The 20682-nt window shown below is 41.4% G+C and overlaps 1 protein-coding gene across 1 annotated transcript in view; it reads left to right on the top strand.

The window, feature by feature from the left end:
* The window catches only part of unc13b (unc-13 homolog B), a 69309-nt gene that overhangs the window by 17666 nt on the left and 30961 nt on the right, over positions 1 to 20682 (top strand). The window contains exons 4-8 of the mRNA XM_022766633.1: positions 52 to 169; positions 499 to 622; positions 3057 to 3130; positions 3467 to 3524; positions 5158 to 5371. Of these exons, the coding sequence (XP_022622354.1) occupies positions 52 to 169; positions 499 to 622; positions 3057 to 3130; positions 3467 to 3524; positions 5158 to 5371 (588 nt within the window). The remainder of the gene's footprint in view (positions 1 to 51; positions 170 to 498; positions 623 to 3056; positions 3131 to 3466; positions 3525 to 5157; positions 5372 to 20682) is intronic.

Genomic DNA, 20682 nt, shown 5'->3' on the forward strand with positions numbered 1-20682 from the left:
CTTGACATTACTTGATACCTGACACGCTTTTTTATTTGCTCTCTTTCTCAGTGAGATCAACCGGCTGGACCTCGGCCTCATTGTTGAGGTGTGGAACAAAGGCCTCATCTGGGATACCATGGTGGGGACCGCCTGGATTCCCCTAAAGAGTATCCGACAATCAGAGGAGGTTTGAATATGCCGCCACACACAAATTACATAATACAGAAAAAAGATATAGCAAGCATTCTATTCAAAATTAAATTTCCCTATTGACAAAACTGAGTCTTCATTAGTAACAAGATACAGTATTTCAATTGTGCATTTTTTTTGTATATAGTACAAATAGACAGAAATAAGATAGAAAAGAGTTTAGCAGTTACACTAATAAAAGTACCTGAAATGTATTACCATTGAAAATAATGATAATAGCATAAAGTGGGTACAAAAGTAGACACAAAAAAATATTCATTTGTCTACCTAGATAAATACCTACTGTATATACATATCTGATTGCAGGAGGGCTCAGGTGAGTGGCTTTTCCTGGATGCAGAGGTTCTGATGAAGGCGGATGAGATATATGGCACCAAGAACCCAACACCCCATCGAGTCCTGATGGATACTCGCTTCGAGCTGCCTTTTGGTGAGAGTTGCCTATCCCTTTTTTTTTCCAGTCGCTTTGTGTTTTAGCTGTATGTTAGGACTTCCAGAATGAGGCAAGTATCCAATAACTAAACCACACTTTTGAAAAGTTCAGGTGCTTACATAAGAAGTTTTGCAACACTGTCATCTCAAGTACCTGCTGTGACTACAGTGAGTGCATAAGTGATTTAGGGAGTACATCAGTGATTCAGGTTACCTGAGGTCAAATCAAACCTTGCTCCACCAAGTTACACAAAGGCCATGCATGCTTCCTGCTAAAATGTCAGCAGTCGGTTTCTGAGATACACAGGAAAAACTATCCAGCCTGGGGCACTGACTAACAAACCGATGACGTAGTGTAACCTGGTGTTCTGTTGCTTTATGCAAACACTGATTCCTCTTGAATAGAAATTATAAGGAATGAAGAACATGGTCTACTCAAGCAGAGTATGACGCAACATTCTTCCTGAATCAAGTTAACTCATAACATCCATACTATTATCTCACTGCTTGATGTGAGGGACACGAATGTTGAACAATTCATGGCTAGAAACAGGGAACTCTTATATATTTGTCACAGATATTCGTTTTAGTGTCTGATGTCGTCTATCTGGTTGCAGTGGGGATGAGGTGCCTGTTTCTGTCCTGCATAAATTGGGGGCACTGACTCATCAACGGCAGACCATCCTTTATTAACTTAGGTTCAGTAAATATAATTTTGTCTTTCCAGATTGTTCCATTGCGGCCAACAGGATTAAGGAACCATTAGGAATGCTTTTTGCTACAGTTTTGGTCCATCAGTCAAAACTAACTGGAATTTTCCAAAGCAACATTTGCATATCTATTTAATCAAAGCTGCATGCATTGATTTTCTTTTTTTAGTTTTTTCATTGCTTTATAAAATAGAGATACTTTAACAAGAATTCATCTATTAAGGCACCCATCAGCAACATTAGCATTTATTTAGGTAGTGCTTTTGACCATATGATGAAAATCAATCAAATTTTCAGATTTCTTTTGCTCCATTACCTCTCAACTGGGAAAAATATCTGGCAATTTAGCTGCTCAATGTTTCATTTTCTTCACTACGTAGTCACTAACTTTGACTGTCTACCGTTTGGAGCTAGGCAGGGAGCATACTGTGGGTTTATCAGAGTTTTTATGGTGAAAACAGCTGCTTGCTGTTGCTGGAAACTAGGTGAATGAGAGAAATGAGAATGAATCAAACAGTGAAGGAGCCATAAAACAAAACAAATGAGCTAAAAGAGGCTAAACAGGTCGAAAAGCTTGCCAGCAGTACAGAGTTGGATGATAACTCTTTGTGGGTTTGTCACTATTACTGTCCCTTTGCATACAACCAACCTTGTCCAATCTGCCCGATTCAAATGATGAAAAGAATTTCTGAATAAAAGTCCTACTGATAATTAACAGTATGAGATATTTCGTGCTGTGAATCTCATTTAATTTGACGCTCTTCAAGATTCACGAGTAAAATGTCCTACGTTGCCCTCTCGCTCTCTGTGTCCTTGACCACAGTTGTATTTACAGTATCCCCTTCGCCGGCGCCGCATATACAGCTCAAACCTTATGATCAAACGGCATCAAAGTTAAAGCAGGGTGTCCGTCCGCTGAGTGGGAGACAGCCTGTTTCTCTGTTTTAAGAGGAGACCTTTCAAAGTTGCAGAAGGCCATCATGACTCTCTGTGGCACCACAGCCATTCATTAAAGCTGTGGGTCGGTGTGTCTTTGAAGCCCCTGGCCTTTGTATGTGTGGCCTTTAATGTGCATCTGTCTGCAGTGTAGCGCAAATCCACCTGAAAAGTGGGATCGGTGAGAGGAGAGTACCTGATCTGTGATAGAGAATAGTAATCTAGTCTCAGGTAATACATATGGTTAGAGAGGCAGGGTTAAGTAAGAAAAAATGAGGACAAAACACTCCTGTTCTGACTTAATTTCATATCAGCTGTCCCCCATATAAACATATATATTTATATTCACGTATGTACATGTTTATTCGACCTTTTCTCCTGGCTGCTAGTATTTTTCAGGTTTTAATTTAAATTTTTTTCATATTTGGTAGTTTCGTTAATGTGATGTCATTAATGTGTGTAATTATTCTGCTTTTCAAACTATAGCTCGTCATTTAAAATGTGTTTGCTATGTTACCGTCAAGATTCATCTGCAGCATCTTTAGACATTCGTTCCTTGCTGCTCTGACAAAAATGTTCCTGACATTTGTGATCCTCCTCCCTTAACAGTTTGTGGCCATTGTTAACTATTTTTATTTCCCCGCTCCTGAGATGCTCATGAGAAATTAAACGGGCATAAATGTATTATGATAACATCCTGGAATGTGACGCTTGAAGTCAGAAGGAGCAGGATGTAGACGTCAAACACAGGTTCACATGTATGTTTTATGCATATTTTGGTACCAGACATCCCAGATGATGAGGCACAGTACTGGACAGGCAAGCTGGAACGTATCAATACCATGAGAATCCATGATGAGGTAAAGAGCCACTTGATGAGGTTTTACTACTTTTTTTTTTTTTTTGAAGGCAAAACAGTGCATTGATATATTGTAATGATAACACACAGTTATGTCCTGCTGGTTTGCATTTTCTTTTAATTAAGTCAAGTTTTTTTCTGTGTTTTGATGTCTAAATATAACAGATGTTCCTGTTTACTTCACCTCAGCAGTACTGCTAATGACGTACTGCTATATTTATTTTTGTTGATGTTAATGCTGATGGAGTGGGGCTATTAAATTACTGTGGTAATAATAATATGAGGACATGAAAAAAAGACTTGATACATGCTATTTTCTCTCTCTCCCCCTTTGTAGTACCCTATTCAGGATGACGTTCAGAGTCGCCCACTGCCATTTGCAGCATCCCAGTGCTGTGAGTGTGCCTGCCTATATTGCTCTCAGCCACTAGATGGGGCCAATTATCCATCCTTTTAGCTCTCAGGCTTTGATATTATTTCCTTCCACTCTCTTGACCCTGTTGCACTGCCAGATCTAGTAACAGTTGAGTCAGAATTGGAAACGAAGATTATACACCTCAGATTAAGTCTGTAAATATTTTTACAAACTTAACAAAGAGGCCGTGTTATGCATGTCAAATCTTTTCTCACTGTTGTGACAGTTTGTTTTCCACTCTGAGAACCACTGATAAGGTTCCCTTGTCTTCCCATTATTCCAACACAGGGACACTTTCTTTTTGTTTTCACACCCTCTACCTCCTCTGATTGTACCTCTCACTTGTAACATCTGCACTTTCACCAGGCAACTATTTCGGATGGGCTGACCCACTGAGTATGTAAAACACACTTTGATGAAATTTTCCCCCCTGGACAATCCTCAGTGCCCTCTGCATGTCCTAATGCCCCACACCCAATAACATGTAAAACATAAAGTTTCCGTGCATTTTATTCTCATTATTTCACTCATTGGTTTTCCTCACTATTTTCCTGGACCCCCCTTTGTCCTTTTTTTTAACTTAATATCCTTCTGTCCTGCTGTTTTCCCGTTATCTATGCTCTGTGCTGATGTCATATGATTTTCATAACCCATGTATATTAAGTCCATATGTGAGTGATTTAGCACACATACTAGCTAACAAAGAGTCAGGAAAATTCATCAGAAACACTGATATTTTTCTGAAGTTGTGCTCCACACACCTTTTTTTAAGAATGTGTTTGTTAGGATTATAATAATATTTGAATATGGTTATTAAAACCTATAGAAAAGCCCTTGTCAAATCTGAGAGTTTAAATTGCAGTTGCATCACTAAACTGGTAGGTGGCAGCCTTCGCTCAGCTATATTTATATATCACCTTGACATTTCACTGTCCTCCCACTCTGCTCTAAGAGATATCAACAGAATCAGTTTATCTGTCCCCCTCTCACTTTATCGCTCTGAAAAGATAAAACCCTAGCTCAGCTGCTCCCTCCAGCAGATGCCAACCTCTTCAAAGAAATTTTCTAAGGTCACTCTTGGGGTTGGCAAGGTCACTTTCAAAAAGTAGTTTATTTGGGTGCATTTCTTCTTTGTCTTCTTCTTCTAACAGATCAGATTTGTAAGAAGTTTTTGTAATGTTTGTGTAACAGCACATAAATGTACAAAAACAACTGTGTTTAATTTTGCTGTACAATTTTTGTCACTGTCCTTTTAGAAAAAAATGAAAATTCCCAATTACATACAACAGATCAATCTAAAGGATAACACAGATGGACACATAACTCAGTATCCTCCATTTAGTATTTTGCGTGTATAAAGGCTACAGTCTTTTAAAACTGCATGACATTTGCTCTCTCAACCTCCCTATTAACCTGGCATCCACTCCTAGTTTGTTTATTTCTATTTCTTCAGCTCTTAACATTTTTCTTTCCAGATAGGCAAAATTTAAACTAGGCTGCACTTTCACATGGGTTTGATAATAATCAAGGATTTTTAAATGCTTGCTGGTTGTATGAAACATACTTAGTGATGTTTCAGGTAAGCTTAATTTACTCAGTTCGTCCTGTTGCAGCTCTAGATGACCAGGACAGTGCTGTAGATGACCGGGACAGTGACTACCGCAGTGAGACTAGTAACAGTCTGCCTCCACGTTACCACACAACGGCTCAGCCCAACTCCTCCATGCACCAGTACCCCATGGGGCCTCGGCTGCAGCAACACCCAGACTCCTGCACGGACTCTGTCCACAGTTTTGACCTGGACTACAGAGACCAGAGAGGAAGCAGGTAGACAGAGTAAACACACAGTTACCCATACACACCTTCACTCACTCGGTCACTTTAGAGCCAATATGCTTTCTTTTGGTACAATTGTGGTATCTAGTGCAATGCGGCACAATGGCCTTGTTTGTCCAGTGTTTTACCCATCCCCATATATAAACATGAGGGTGACAAAAGACAGTGCCAGCAAAAATTTAACATAATCAACTCAACAAACGAAAGATCTATTTCAGGGGTGTAGTACTGATTGCTTTAGAAATAAACAACTGTACCCTCAATGGTAACTCGTTATGTGTTATTTTATTATTTCTCCAATTTAAAAACAGAGCAAATGTTGCTTACTCAAACTCACTCATACATTTCCTTACTCATACAGACTTAAAATTTTCCTCCTGTTTTACATCTACTTTCAGATTTGCAGTGACAGAAATAGTCATTTTAAATTATTATAATTATTCAGTTTTTTTTTTCTTTTGGACAGTTTGCCAGACTCAGAGCCAATATGGTTGGAGCTTTGTGCTTTTTTTTGTCTGTCGGCTAGCTTTCCTTTTTTGCCATAGTTAGTGGTTCATTCAGCTGCTTCAGTAGACCAGGAGGGATCTGTACTCTAGAGGCAGAATGGATCAGACCCTGTATCCTCAGCCTTAGTGCTGCAGTTAATTCCACTCTCTCTAGCTTTTTAATTCATATTATTGTTGTTCTCCACTGAGTTGCACATCACTACACACTATTTGTTAAAGCTGGCCAAAGGTGTGTTTGTATGTGTGGTGATTGTTTCTAGAATTATATATTTACATTAAAATAACAACAATATTTTACTTTCAATAGAATATTATTCATTAAGCTACTGCTATTAAAACATTTTATTATTATTTTTATTACTGTTATTATTATTATTATAATTATTATTATATTATTATTATCATTATCATCATCATCATCATCATCATCAACACTACACAGCTGTTTTGAGGGCTTCATCCATAAAGCAAATGGTCTTGGTGCATGGAGTCTGAGTGGATTGCCATGGAATACATGTGTACCAGTGAGACTGCTGCAAATCTGCCTGTGTGGACTGATAGGGAGTTGATCCGGATAATTCTAGATCAGAAAAAAAATGGGATTACAGCCAGGAAAAAGCTCATTGTTCATGTTTCTTTTTGTCTTGAGTCTGGGTCTGTTGTGTTGGTTCAAGTTCCTGATAGTTTCAAAGGCTCTGAACTTGGTTTAACCATATCACAGAGGGAATCCCTCTGTCACACATGGAGGGAGCGGGTCAGTGACATACACGTGCATTTCTTTTGTGATGAAAAACTTTCAGTGTGTGCCATATGGTGGTGATTTAGCATGCATTTCTTGAATGCTGTTGCAGGCTGTGTGTTGAAGTGCTGATAAGCATGACTGTTTCTGTGGGAATTTAAAAAGATATAAATTCACAGAGGCACATGCAAACATAGGGGCACATGCACTCTCAGACTTGAACACACATACAGTTTTATTACCTATATATTATATCCTTGACTCTATTAAGAATATGTGTGCAGAATTATTACAAAAGTGACTACTAAGCTGATGAGCATTATTGTCTTTACATTTGCATGAAATTGTTCCTAATTTCTCCATTTATCGTACTGCTTAACTTGTGTTTTTGTTTGCATTTTTCTTCTTGTTTGTTTGCTTTTTCTTTTCTTTCCTTGTATCCTTTCCCACCCCGTTAAATCTTTAATTCCTAACCTAAATTAGATCGTTAAACCAGAAAGGAAGGGTCCGAATTATACCTGTAGATTCTGGCATGGGGGTCGAAGATTGGGAAAACAAATACAAAGGGCAGGGCAAGCCTCAGCTGAGTGACTTCTTAGATGATGAGGAAGACAACGTTATCCTTCGAATGGGAAGACCCTACCCTGAGCTATCACATACTCCTATCCGTCAAAATACTCAACGTAGTGGTTTTCTGCCTGCCACCTACCCTGAGGGCTATGACACTATTGATCGACGGCGAAAGAAAACGATAAGGAACCCAGGAGGGTTGCTTAGTGCAGAGGCAGACGAAATGAGAGAAGAGGCTTTTCCCTCTGACCTTGCACTGCTCCGTGAGAAGAGGGGGGAGCTGTTTATGCAGCAGGTAGTGGAGATGCAGGAAGAGGAGAAGTTGACATCATGCCTCAGGCCATACAAGAATGGGCTTCTCTACAAGACGAGGATGTGGGCTAAAAATGAGCTTGACCACACTTTAGAGAATTATGTGGCATACAAAAAAGAACAAGATGCAAGAATGGGGGCACGTTTTGATTTTGATTTAGAGAGTTCTGAAGATCTGCACTACTCCATAGGAGCAGAAGAGGATATTGATGCCTTTGTAGGAGAAAATTTTCACCCAAGCAATGCAAGACATCACAAAGATAGGTATTCTTTCTCCTATGAGGGCCACATTGAAAATTCTCAGGGTCTCCGGGAGAAGAAGTGTGGAAAAGCTAAAATTGGAGGATGGACTCCAGAGGCAATGCTCTCTCCTGTAGAGGAACCAAGTGATGAATATGTAGACCCTATGGATGAGCTCCAGTGTCTTGTTGAAACAGTTTCTGAATACCTTGCTGAAAAAGAGGAGGAAATTAGTAAGTATGGTTCCCTTCCTAAATCAAGTAAATCTAGGCTATCGTCTCTGGGTAGCAACAGAACTGATTCTTTTGGAGATGACCAAAATAGCTCATCAAAGGATCCAAGAGTAGAAACCCAATCGCACACTTCTTCTGACCAAGGCGTCTCAGGGGTAAAAAATGCCATGAGCTCATTATTTAGTTCTCTCACTGACAGAGTGGGAGGAGGCCCTAAACAGCCTGTCCTGCCTCCACAAGCACCATCACAATCGTCACAATCTGGGCTAACAAAACTCTTGTCCTTTATTCCTAAATCAAATAGCTCAGCTCCTGTAGCTGTTGTATCTCCAGTAGAAACTTCTCCTGAAAAATCCTTCAGTTCTTTGTCTTCTCAGCCACCACGTGATGTCAATACACAAGGTCATAATCAAGAAGCAAAAGCTCCCACATGGAGTCAAACTCAAACAAGTACGAAAGAACATATACTTGAGGTTGAAACCAAACCTCAAAGTGCTCCAGGAAACTCTGTCTTGGGGAAATTGAATCCTTTAAAGCTTTTTTCAGCAGGAGTAAATGGGAACTCAGCTGAACAGGAACCAGAAACCAAGTATTCTCAAGGCCATACACAATGGGATGAGAAATGTGTTCATCAAGCTAAACAGTCGATGACGGCAGAAGGAGGTGGGAAATTTGGAAAATTAAGTTTATCACAAGAGAAACATTTGAGACAAAATCAAGATGCAAATACATATGGAAAACAAAATCCAATGATTTACAAACAAGAAAATGTGCCTGTTTCGGGGCCAGCAAGGCCAACTAGCCAAACACAATCAGCAAACACTGGATTCTTTAGCCCTTTGAAGAAGTCATTAAGTTCATTGATCACATCTACTGCCCCTGTTCCACCGCAAGGACCTCCACCTGTGGCAGTTTATCCAGTGTTTAGAACCACAGAGGATCCCCGACTGGAGAAACCAGTGGAGGACCCATCATTGAGTAGTAACCCTAAACAGCCTTTCCCCTCCTCTGAAAATGTCTCCACTCAGCAACGTCCAAAAGCAGAGGGAGGCATTTTCTCTGGTTTTTTAAAGTTTGCATCCAGTGAGGATGTAAGTGCCTCCACCAACACACAGAATCCTGTGCAATCATATCATGATTCAACTTCAACAACCTCCTCCACCTTTATACAGAGTTCCACTGTGCCACCAGAAAGCACTGAGAAAGGATGGCTTTCAAGCATTTTTAACCCTACCTCTACTCCTCCCAGTTCAAACCAGAATATTACCAGTAATCCACAATCTCAGAGCAGCAAATTGCCATCTGACTCACATGCACAACCTACATCAAATCAGAACCCAACAGCAGCTCATCATGGAATGCAGCATCAAGCTCCCAATCAGCCTCAATCACAAAGTTTTTTGACAGGTCTTCTTAAAGGGAGCTCGACGGAGGACATCTCTCATATGGGCTCTAATCAACCAAAACAAGGAGGACTGCTATCTGGACTTCTTAAATTTGCCTCTACCAGTGACCTATCTGACAGTTCACCTCAGCAGGCTGCCCATAACAATCAACCACCCAGGAGCAGTAATCCACCACAGATTCCTCATCACCCTCCCCCACCACAAACTTCTTCAGCTCCCCCGAAGGGGGGCTTTCTCTCAGGGCTATTGAAGTTTTCATCAACAGAAAATATACCACAAAATGTTCAGCTATCTGAAGCTGAAAAACAGAAGAATATGCATGGCATTTTCTCTGGTAAGCAGCAGACTTCAGATGCAACTCAGCAAACACAACCTCAACAACAGGGGTTGCTGTCTGGCTTGCTTAAATTTACATCCTCTGAGAATATTTCAAGCAGCCAAACTGTTCAGCACCAACAAAGCGGTGTTAAACATAGTCAACTGGCTTTCAACCCTCAGAATACTCAAGGTCCAGACCAAGGGCTTCATCTCAGGAATAGAACACCAAGTCAGGAAGTTGTCCAAAGGGACACTAGTAAACCAGGCTTTACTCGTCAACAAACAGTTCCACTCCAGAAGCCACAATCCCAGCAAGGTGGTCTTTTATCTGGTCTTTTTAAATTTGCTTCAGCAGACAACATAAACACACAACAGCACCCATCAGCTCAGCCACATGGAATTACCTCTAGTAAATCAAGTCATGAGCAAACAAAGGCAAGAAGTATTCCTATTACTGTCCAAAATCAACCACAAAATAGTTCAACACAAAAAACAACTCAAACAAGTGGTATACTCTCTGGATTATTTAAATCCTCTGAAAATATGGCTCAACAACCTCAGCCTGAAATCATCCATGAGTCAGAACAACAAATTAAAGTGCCACACAGCCAAACTGCTCAGACTCAGCAGGAGACAACAAGTCAATCTGGAGTGCTCTCAGGGTTATTCAACAAGTTAACAAAATCATCTGAAAACACTGACACAACCTGCCCGACATCAACTGCACAATTACTGCATCAGAACGCAAATAATTGTACAGTCACAGTGAAGACCCCACTGCAAACACAGTCACGCACTAATGTAACACAAGAATCCTCACAAGAACATGCAAAGATAGAGAAGAGGATTCCACAAACTGCCCAGCAAGGGTTTTTATCTGGACTATTCAGCAAAAATGTAACTGAGGAACCATGTACTCAAAAACAAAACGTTGAAACATCAGGTCAGATTACAGAACAACAGACATCATCAGCTATGTTCACAGAGTTACATTCAGGCACATTAAAAAGTACTACCTCAGACCTTGGAAGAGACAATTGTCAAAGAGTTGTTCATGCTTCTCTCAATCCAGGACAGAGCAGACATGCTTTCATTAGTGCACCTGTCTCAATTGATACGGAGAGTTTAGACCTAAGAACATCGGCTACTTTTGCAAGATCACTTCAGAATCGGGCAACATACTCCTCAATTAGCACAGGTAATTTATCCCAGTTATATTATTCTGGGACACATCAGTTAGTTCAGCCAATGGCTTATAGTACAGGAAATATTAATTCCCTTTTACAAAGCCATACAAGTTCTTCAATCATGAACATGCCACCATATATTAGCGGAAGCACTCCCTCATTGTATGGAACTTCAAGGCAAAGTGTTTACCAAGGTCAGTTGTCTCCTTATGGAATAAGTCCTTCTTATGATGAAAACCAGTGGATCCGTGAAAGTGCTCTATGGCAACAGTTTCAGAATGAGTCACTGAATTATCAGTTTCAGGGAGAAGATCAAGGCTATAGCCAGAACTGTGAAGGTGCATCATTACAGGCACCTGCTCTTCACAGCAGCTTTTCAAATATCAATCAGCCATTTAATACCCCTACAACATGGAAGGGTTTTGTTTGTAATGAAGGGCAAATTGGACCGTATGAGTTTGATGGACACAGGAATGGTGATCCATATCCCAAGAGGAAATTATGGAACAGTTATGAAGACTTGGGAAATGCAGAGTATTCACCTAATCAGGAGGGTGCATTGAACTTAACTACTAAACATAGTGCTGCAAAGTTTGGGAAATGCGACTCATTTAATGATGGTAGCACTTACAGCTTGAATGGGATTTCATATCATGAAGGCTATTATGAGGAGACTGCACCAAGTTTGTCTTATTCGGCTAACTGGCATTATGGAATGGATACTGAAGTCCTACAAAACTATCATACTGATGGCATGATCCATGAGAGTCAGTTTAATTTGAGCCGACCAATAGATTCAGGCTGTCCTCCAAATGCCAATACTGAGACAGAAGATTCCCTTTACCTCGAAGACACTGAATGGTATCAGCAATGGCTTGCACTTTTAGAGCAAGGAATGTGGTGGCCAGCAGATGATGGTGACTGTGGCTACTTTGTTTACACTGATCATGAGTACATTTATGCCTTGCTTACAGATACAGCGGGTGAATATGTGTATGCTTGTGCCCCAGAAGGTGAGTCTTGGGGAAATGCACAGAAACTAGATAGTCTTCCCAGTGCTTGGCTGCACAATGAAATGGTTTTAGTCTGTGGCTTTAAAATTCCACTTTACAATGAAGATGAACTTCTTTGGCTTCCTGGTCAAGATCACAGTGACTCTCAACTTCTTAATGCCCCCCTAGATTTGTCTGCCGCCTACAGAAAAGGAAATCAGATAATGAATCTAAATCTTGAGCAGTTCTCTCAGATGTTTGAAAATTCATTTCTTTCACAAGGGCAACAGGGACTAGACTTCACATCTTACAGATTAAACAAAGTCAGGATGGATCCAAGACAGACCAGTAATGTCTATCAAGACCAATGCCAAGATGTTATTGACCTTTCTTGTCGTAATAAAGACCATATTGGCCCTTACTGGAACAGCCAGGAAATGAAGACATTTCTTGCTCAAAAAGTTGCTGTTTCCCTGAACTCTACTCCTAACGTAAATTCTAATCAGCAGCTACTTCATAACTGTTACCAACCCAGCCAACGCCGGCGTTCATCCACCGGGGTTACAGTGAAGCATGCAGATGATGTATCAGAGGAAGAATGGAGAAAGAGAGTGGCCCCAGGAGAACAACAACCTAATCGTCAAGTCAAAAAGATTTCTTCTCTTATATCCTCTTTTGTTGGCAAAACATCACAAGTGGAATTGGACAAAACTAGCACATCCCCCAGTGATCAAGCTCCTGACAAACATCCTAAGAACCTTCTTTCATCAGGTTTCCAAAGTCTGAAGTCAAAGATCATCAAAGAAGAAGCTACTGCTGTTGTGACTCAGTCAGAAATTGTTAAACAACAAACGGAGAAGCCAACTACCACACGGGGAAGAATTTTGCCCACAGTACCAACAACTGCTCAAGTGACTCAGCCCTCAACACAATTAAATACAACTTCACAGAAACCTAGACTTTCACGTCAGACCACCATGGTACAACAAGCAGCCCCACCAACACAGCCCAATGTCACAGTGTCTTCAGGATCGAAAGAATCTCTTATTAAACCTGAACTACCTAAAGAGCTTGCAACTGATAAACCGGTGGACATACCATTGGAGAAACCATCTGAACAACCACAGGCAGGCTTTATGAACTTCCTAAAATCTGCAGTAGGTATAGAGGAAACCAAGCCAGATTCTCAGACATCTTCTCACACATCTCCTAGTCAGCAGGGTAAAACTGGCAGCACCGCTTCTTTACCAGACAGTGTTCCTATAAATAAAGAGGCTACAGGAGTGTCAAATCTATTTGGATCAATTGGCAGCCTGTTTAGTACTGAGCCTTCTCCACCACAAAAACAGCAAATGAAACCTAGTGTTACAGAGGGTTCACTGACATCAGCATCTAAACCTAAGGGTATACAGAGACAACAAACAATGGACCAAAGAGGTACCTCTCGGCCGCAGACCCAACCCCCAAACAAAAGTATATCCCAAGTATTTCCTCCCAATTCTTCCACAGACCCTTCTACAAGTCGATCAGAAACTATGCCACCTACAGGGGAAGCAAAACAGGAAGCAGGAACTAAACCATCTGGTGGACTATTTGGATTTTCAATTGGGGAAATGCTGACAGGAGCAACAGCAGGTGCTCAATCTGGGCTCACACCAGAAAGACCTGCATCAACTACAGCTCCACAAGAAGAATCTCTTGGTAAAAGTATATTATCAATATTTAGTGGACCAAATCCTCCACAGGCTGCACCTAAAACAGGGCCTCAACAACATCCTCCAAGTGCAACTCCACAACCTCCCCAACAGGAATCTCTTGGTAAAAGTTTATTAACAATGTTTGGAGGATCAAGTCCTTCGCAGCCTCCTACTCAAACCAAGCCTACTGCTGAGACTCCTCAACAGGGAACTGTTCCTCCAAAAGACCCCCCATCTACAGGATTTCTTTCGATGTTTGGTGGTCCTAGCACCCAACAGTCTCCAGCCCAAACAGGATCTATTCTAGGGGGAATCCTGCCCGGGTCATCAAGTTCAACCGATAGCCCAATGAAGGGACTGTTTTCAATGTTTAGTGAACCCAGTCCTCCACAACCCCAGCCACCAACAAAGTCATCTCAACAACGAGTAGCTCAATCACAAACTCAACAAAGTGTACCTCAGACACAATCTAAACCACAAGCACAACCTCAGGCACAAGGGCAGCCAGCCACCTCTGTTCTTGGGGGAATTTTGGGCGGCTTGTCTACCTCTACTGAAAGTCCAAGAAAAGGTTTGTTGTCCATGTTTGGCAGCCCCAGTACTCCTCAAACACCAGGAGCTGGTGGAAGTGCAAATATGTCTTCAGCGTCAGGGACTGCAGCACCCAAAGAACCTGCAAAGAGTATACTCTCTGTTTTTAATGATGTTATGACATCTCCACAACAAACTCCTAATTCGTCATCTACTATTGATACTACTGCCAAAGAGCCATCAACTATTCATTTACAACATGGTTCTTCCCAAATGCCATCTGTTTCCAGTAGCCATGTGCCAGTGTCAGCAACTATCAGTCAAACATCAAGTGAACTCTCAAGGAGCAATGCTAGTACTAACTCCAGTGAAGTGCATGCTAGTCTATCCACAGATATTACTGTAGATACCACAAATTCTATTAAAGTGGATACCACAATTAAAGACACTGGTATTGCATCTGAGCAACCAGATTCTGAATGTATCACTGTGCAAAAGGAATCAAGCACAGAAAGTGCATCACAGGATCCTGCTCCCCCTAAGGAACCAGTAGGCTCTGGTCTGTTGTCCATGATAAGCGGATCTGGCCCACAGACTCCTACCTTACAAGCTGGATTCATGTCAGATGGTCCAGGAAAAGGTTTACTTTCATTATTTTCTGGGCCCAGTACTGAGCCAAGTGCTAGACAAACAGGCCCTTCACCAACTGCACCAGGGTCTGCACCTGGATCATCAGGCCCCAAGGACCCACCAGCCAAAGGTTTGTTCTCTGTTTTTGGAGGTTCTACTCCCCAGCCCTCTGCACAGCCTGGAAGTTCTCTATTAGGGGCAATGTTTGGAGGCTCTTCACCTCAAACACCAGCTTCTCAAACAGGAGGATCTATACTAGGTGGTCTGTTTGGAGGGTCTGCACATCAGGCTGCTCCTCAAGTTGGTCCCACTAAGACTGGAGGCTCTGCTCCTCAGACAGGAGGACCTCAGGCAGGGGCATCCTTACTTGGAGGCTTATTTGGTGGATCTGCTCCACAGACTGTTGGATCTCAGACTGGGGGATCTATTTTGGGAGGGTTTTTTGGAGGATCTGCAGCTTCAACTACAGCATCTCAAGCTACTGGGGCCTTTAGTGGAATGTTTGGTGGGGCTGCCACCCAAACTTCAACACCCCAAAGTGGTAGCTCTATATTGGGAGGCATTTTGGGGAGCTCATCTTCTCAAACAGCAACTGTACAGACTGGTACAGCTTCAGCTTCTGCAGCTTCTGTTCCTAATGAGATGCCTGGTAAAAGTTTGCTTTCATTGTTTGGAGGATCTGTTCCACCTGCAACACCCACTGCAACAGCTGTACCAACATCTAATGATGATAAGGAAACTACAGCTCCTACCAACACTACCTCAGATGTAACTGTTCTACCAAAACCCACTGATGACAGTAAAACTGCTATAGCCCCAGCTGGTCCTGAAATCTCTGTAATTGATACTGCTACCAAAAGCAAAGAGCAGGTAGAAACAGTACAGCAACCTAATGACACAGCCCAGAGTCTTGAGGTAAGCTTGAACAAAACTGATGGCAATGCTACTGAAGAAGCTAAATGCCAAGATGTTGACAAGCCAACTGCTTTAGCTATAGATATTCAATCTAAAGTTTCTGAAGTATGTGCACCGGCACAACAACCTGCAAAACCAGAGCTTGTGAGTGGTCAGTCAAGTCAAGATACAGTACCACCTAAAGTAGAAGAGGAAACACCAGCCACTCAGTCAGCAAGTCCTATGGCCCAGAGACAACAGAAGCCTCCAGAACCAGATAAATCCATTGGTGACTCATCAGCAGATACAGTCACAGGTTTTGTGTCCTCCCTTTTCAAACCAGCAGTTGCTTCCACTGAAGGGCCTCAGCAACAGCAGAAGAATTCACTTTTTGGACTGGGAGGAACAGCACCTCAAGCTGCTACTGGTCAGACCGGAGCATCGCTATTGGGGGGTATTTTTGGAGGGTCCAACACCCAGACAGCAGCTCCCCAGACAGGGGGATCATTACTAGGAGGTTTATTCAAAGGGTCTGCTCCTCAATCTGGTCCTCAAACCACTGCCCCCACCACAGGAGGGTCAATATTAGGCGGGATGTTTGGAGGAGGATCCACTGCCAAGTCTGTAGGTCCCCAGACAGGTGGATCATTACTGGGTGGGATGTTTGGAGGATCGGCAGCAACAGCACAGCAAGGTGGTTCTTTACTTGGAGGAATGTTTGGAGGAGGAGTCACTGCTCAGACTGCAGGATCACAGAGTGGAGCATCAATTCTTGGGGGCATTGGCGGATCTTTATTTGGGGGTATGGGACAACAACCAAAGTCATCTGAGCCAATGCCAGCTGAGCCCAAGTCAACAACTGGCTCAACTCCACAGCCACAGATTAAGAATGAAAGTGTGACATCAAAAGTACCACCTTCTGCCGCTGACACTGATACAAAAAAAATGGCGCACTCAACCTTACCAGATAATGATCAAGTAAAATCTGGCAGTCTAACAAGTAGTGTCAGGGCATCTGAGGCAGCATGTCCAGAAACCTCTGCTGTCACAAGTGCTTCAATAAGCAGTATGTCTGACATCACCCAACAGGTAGATAACACTTGGCAAGAAATGTCACCTGTTGAGGGAGAGGTGATACATGAGAAGCCTATGGTCATAAAAGGAGACCCTGAGAGTAAAGATAGTGACAAATCAGCCCCACCTGATACCCAACAAGCAGATACCAATACAGCGCCTCAACCTAATCATTTGCCCAATAATGCAGAACCACCTCAGGCCAAGTCTCTGTTTGGGTTTATATCAGCACAAAGTGATACAGGAAAATCTCTTGGATCCCTGTTTTCACCAACGATACCATCAGGTGCTCCATCAATGCCTCAAACAGAAGCAGGCAGTGGTCTATTTTCAGGATTAAAAACCTTTTCTGGAGGCCTATTTCAAGAGGAAAAACCTGTTACTGGAAAACAAGAGCCACCCACCACCTCATTATTTGGGACCAAGATAAATTTTCCTTGGCAGGCAGAGCCACCAAAGCCACAAGATACCGCAGTTATAACATCTCAACCCAAAACTGTCAACATAACAAGTGATCAAAAACATACTGTACAAAAGGTTGCAACATCTGATGACCAAAAATCTGAATTGGTAGGTTCCACAGATGATATAGCAAACCCCCAGATTTGTATCTCCACTCCTGAAGTAGATCCTTCAGCATCCCTGATCCCAAAGGAAATGGAAAGGCTTGTAGAAACAAACCCTTCTGCAGGTCATACCTCTGGAGTGCAGCTGGACAACCAGTCAAAGAGGGATCTATTGAATGCAAAAAGGCTAGTAAAAGCATAATAAATGGCATTACTCCTCACCATTTATGATGCATTGACGTTTTGGACAAAATGTATTCCCTGTCCAGCTCTGCAGTCCATCCTCACCAGTTTTGTTGAATTTTTAGCTTGAGTTTACGTGTGTGTGTGTGTGTGTGTGTGTGTGTGTGTGTGTGTGTGTGTGTGTGTTTTCTCTTTTGTGCGTTTTTTGTGTATAGCATCTCCATATTTTCATGTGATCTTTCAAACCAGAATTCCAAAACAAAATTTGCACATTTATGGACATATGTATTGCACATATCTATGATGGAAATTCACAAATAAGAGAACATAATCATCAATTAGTTAATTTAAGAGAGATCATTGCTGTGCTACTCCTCTAACTCCTGTTTAGTTTGTGAAGACGCATGTTTAAATAACAAATGTAAGCAAGATTGTCAGCAATATTAAAACAATGCAAGTTTTGGTTGATTATGGAATTCGATTTGAGTTGTATATTTTTTTATATGGTGAAAATTATTTTTTGTGTTTAAAGTAAAATAAAATTTTACAATCCTTACCATTTAACCCAAATGTCTGCACTTTTCCCCTAAAAATGAAATCAGTTATGAAATGCCACTTTATAAAGGTAAAATTTTAAAACACAGAGATCAACTCTGCATATTTTATGTCCACATCCATCTGTACTTCAACCCTGTTTTCATAAGCTTACTTATTACAGCATATGATGGTCACTATATCTGTTATGTCTTGTGGACAAATGAAAGGAAAATGATATGGTATAATATGGTATATAGTTGTGTGCAGAAACACAGCCTTTTTTAGTAAGGATTAGCAGTTGCAGGGCAGGTTATATTTCACATCACAAAATTGAGCATACTCTTATGTTTTACATTTATATTTTTATTATTTTCCAACACGCAACAGCTCCCTGCAAGGTTAGCTGTCTTTTCAGGGCATGATGTGTGTTTGTTTACTATACCAATGAATCCTAGAGAGGATATTGCTAGAAAAGTAGACTTTTATATAGTTAAACAGTGTTTGTAAATCATTTTCATAGATGAGTGGGGTTTATTACATCCCAGAAAACTATTAATTTTATTCAATCTTTTCAGCAGTATACAAAAGCATTGAACCAACTTCTAAAAGTACAGATTTAGGTTATGTAACAATCCCCACTTATCTAGCCTTGGATAGAGGAAAAATACAAACCACAAAAATATTTCAAGATAGTTTTTCACCCAGTTCTGAAAAAAGTACCTTGATACTGAATATTTTCCTCACTCCTCTCTTACCATTGTAGTCCAGTGGAGAAGTAGTCGTTTTGGGTCATCAGAAACCTGAGCCAGACCAGCTCCCAGCTTAGTGAGACTCGGCCAGGAGAGCACTGGAGGGTCAGAACTGAGGAGTCATTCCACTCCTATCACAGTACTGGCTTTCACCCCTTCCACAACGGGCAGCCACGCACAAAATGACATCTTCCAGCCAATGGACACTCTATGGTTGGTGAGCAGGAAGTACATATAGCTGTCCCCTGAAGTAGGACGGGGCCTGAAAAATGACACCCCATCAGAGAGAGGTCCTCTAAACTTCAAAGGTACTGTGTGTTCATAAGTTAACTTAGCTGTGTATTTGCTATAATGATGGGGTTCATAGAACTGCAAGGTTTTCTCCATCTCTTTCTACCACTCTACTCTTTATTCATGTTACCCAGTCTCCATGATGATGGGCCACCATACCCTTCACCCCATTCCAGAGTTCGTTGGTTGAAGGCCATCAATTAAAGTCAGGTTCAGTCCGGGAGGTAGGCACTGTTTCACCTCATTCCTCCACAATATCTGACTGCTCATAACCTTGTAAGTCTGACTTTGTTACACTCTTTTTCCTTATCCCACTCACACATACACACTATGCATACAAAGACATATACAAATACTTGCAATTCTCTGAAAGTGCTTGAGTTGAACCTCTCTGTTTGTTTAAGAAGATGCACTAAATGGGTTTGAGTGTTATTAATAACTGCAATTTCTTTGTCATTTGAATTTTGCAAGCAAAATCAATGCTCCCCTGCACCCTCATGATTACCACACACAAATTCTGTGACTGGGTGATTAAGCACACAGACTCTGAATAGCTCTGAGCGCACAGTGGAGCTACTAGCTGGATAGTGACACAGGTCTGCAGGTTATGTAGCTCTCGACTAACATCCACATTATCAAGTCACTCCATACATCATGTTCAAGTTATAGGGTCTTTGTACATTTCATCCACTCTACGTTTCTTGCCAACATTATTATTTTATTGCAGCAAACTGGTTATAACCTTGCTCATTCCTACTGTCCAGCAAACATATGCTGCTCAAATAGAGATGTGAGATGATACGGGCCAATTTTTAAGCAATGACACATTTGCAATTAATTTTTTAATCTCAGCTCTGTCTCCTCTCCCTCTCTTCTGCTCAGTCGTCTATTGGTGGTGATTTCATCTCTTCTCACAGCACTGTAATTGTGAGGCTAAAGTCTACTTGTCCCTCTGTTGACTTAGGTCTATCACTTCTGCTTTCGGGACCTATAATTTACATTAATGGCACAGTTCACTCTTGGGAATCTCCTCTCATGTTCTACTGTCAATGATTCTACATGTTGACTAATTTGTCACTGTGTGTCGATATATCTTAAAGGTATCACTGCATTTTTATTAAGCCATGATCTAACCTTCTTCATCTCTTAGGCATGACAAAAATAATTGGCAGGTGACTTGTGCCAATATCTGAACAATCTAGTGAGAGAGGAAGGATGTAAAAGGGGGGATGTGCTAGAGCTGTTTATCCTTCGTCCATTTCACATTCCTGTACACTGTGTAATTTCATATAAAGGTATTACTCCCTGAGTAATGGGGTGTTAATTAAACACAATTAGAGACCCTACTTTTTCAGAAAAAGCACAGATTTACGTAGTTGTTTATGTCAGTACTCTTGAATGCCTAGTAGGAATCATATGGCATTGCCTTTCATTTATTCACAATTCTAATGCTATGTAGTGTCATATTGAACCAGTTTCCAACCATTTCTGGAGAAATGTGTGTCTGCGCATGTAAACAGATGTTGAATCTAATCCTGCATCAAGTCCGGTTGGAAATCTTTGAGGGTCGTGCATAATGAAAAACATCAGCAATCTCTCAGCTAACTGGGGTTCAACCCTTCCATTAATCTTTTTATGATTCTCTCT

The sequence above is a fragment of the Seriola dumerili genome, unplaced genomic scaffold, assembly GCF_002260705.1.
Source record: "Seriola dumerili isolate Sdu_G_001 unplaced genomic scaffold, Sdu_1.0 BDQW01000877.1, whole genome shotgun sequence".
Lineage (NCBI taxonomy): Eukaryota > Metazoa > Chordata > Actinopteri > Carangiformes > Carangidae > Seriola > Seriola dumerili.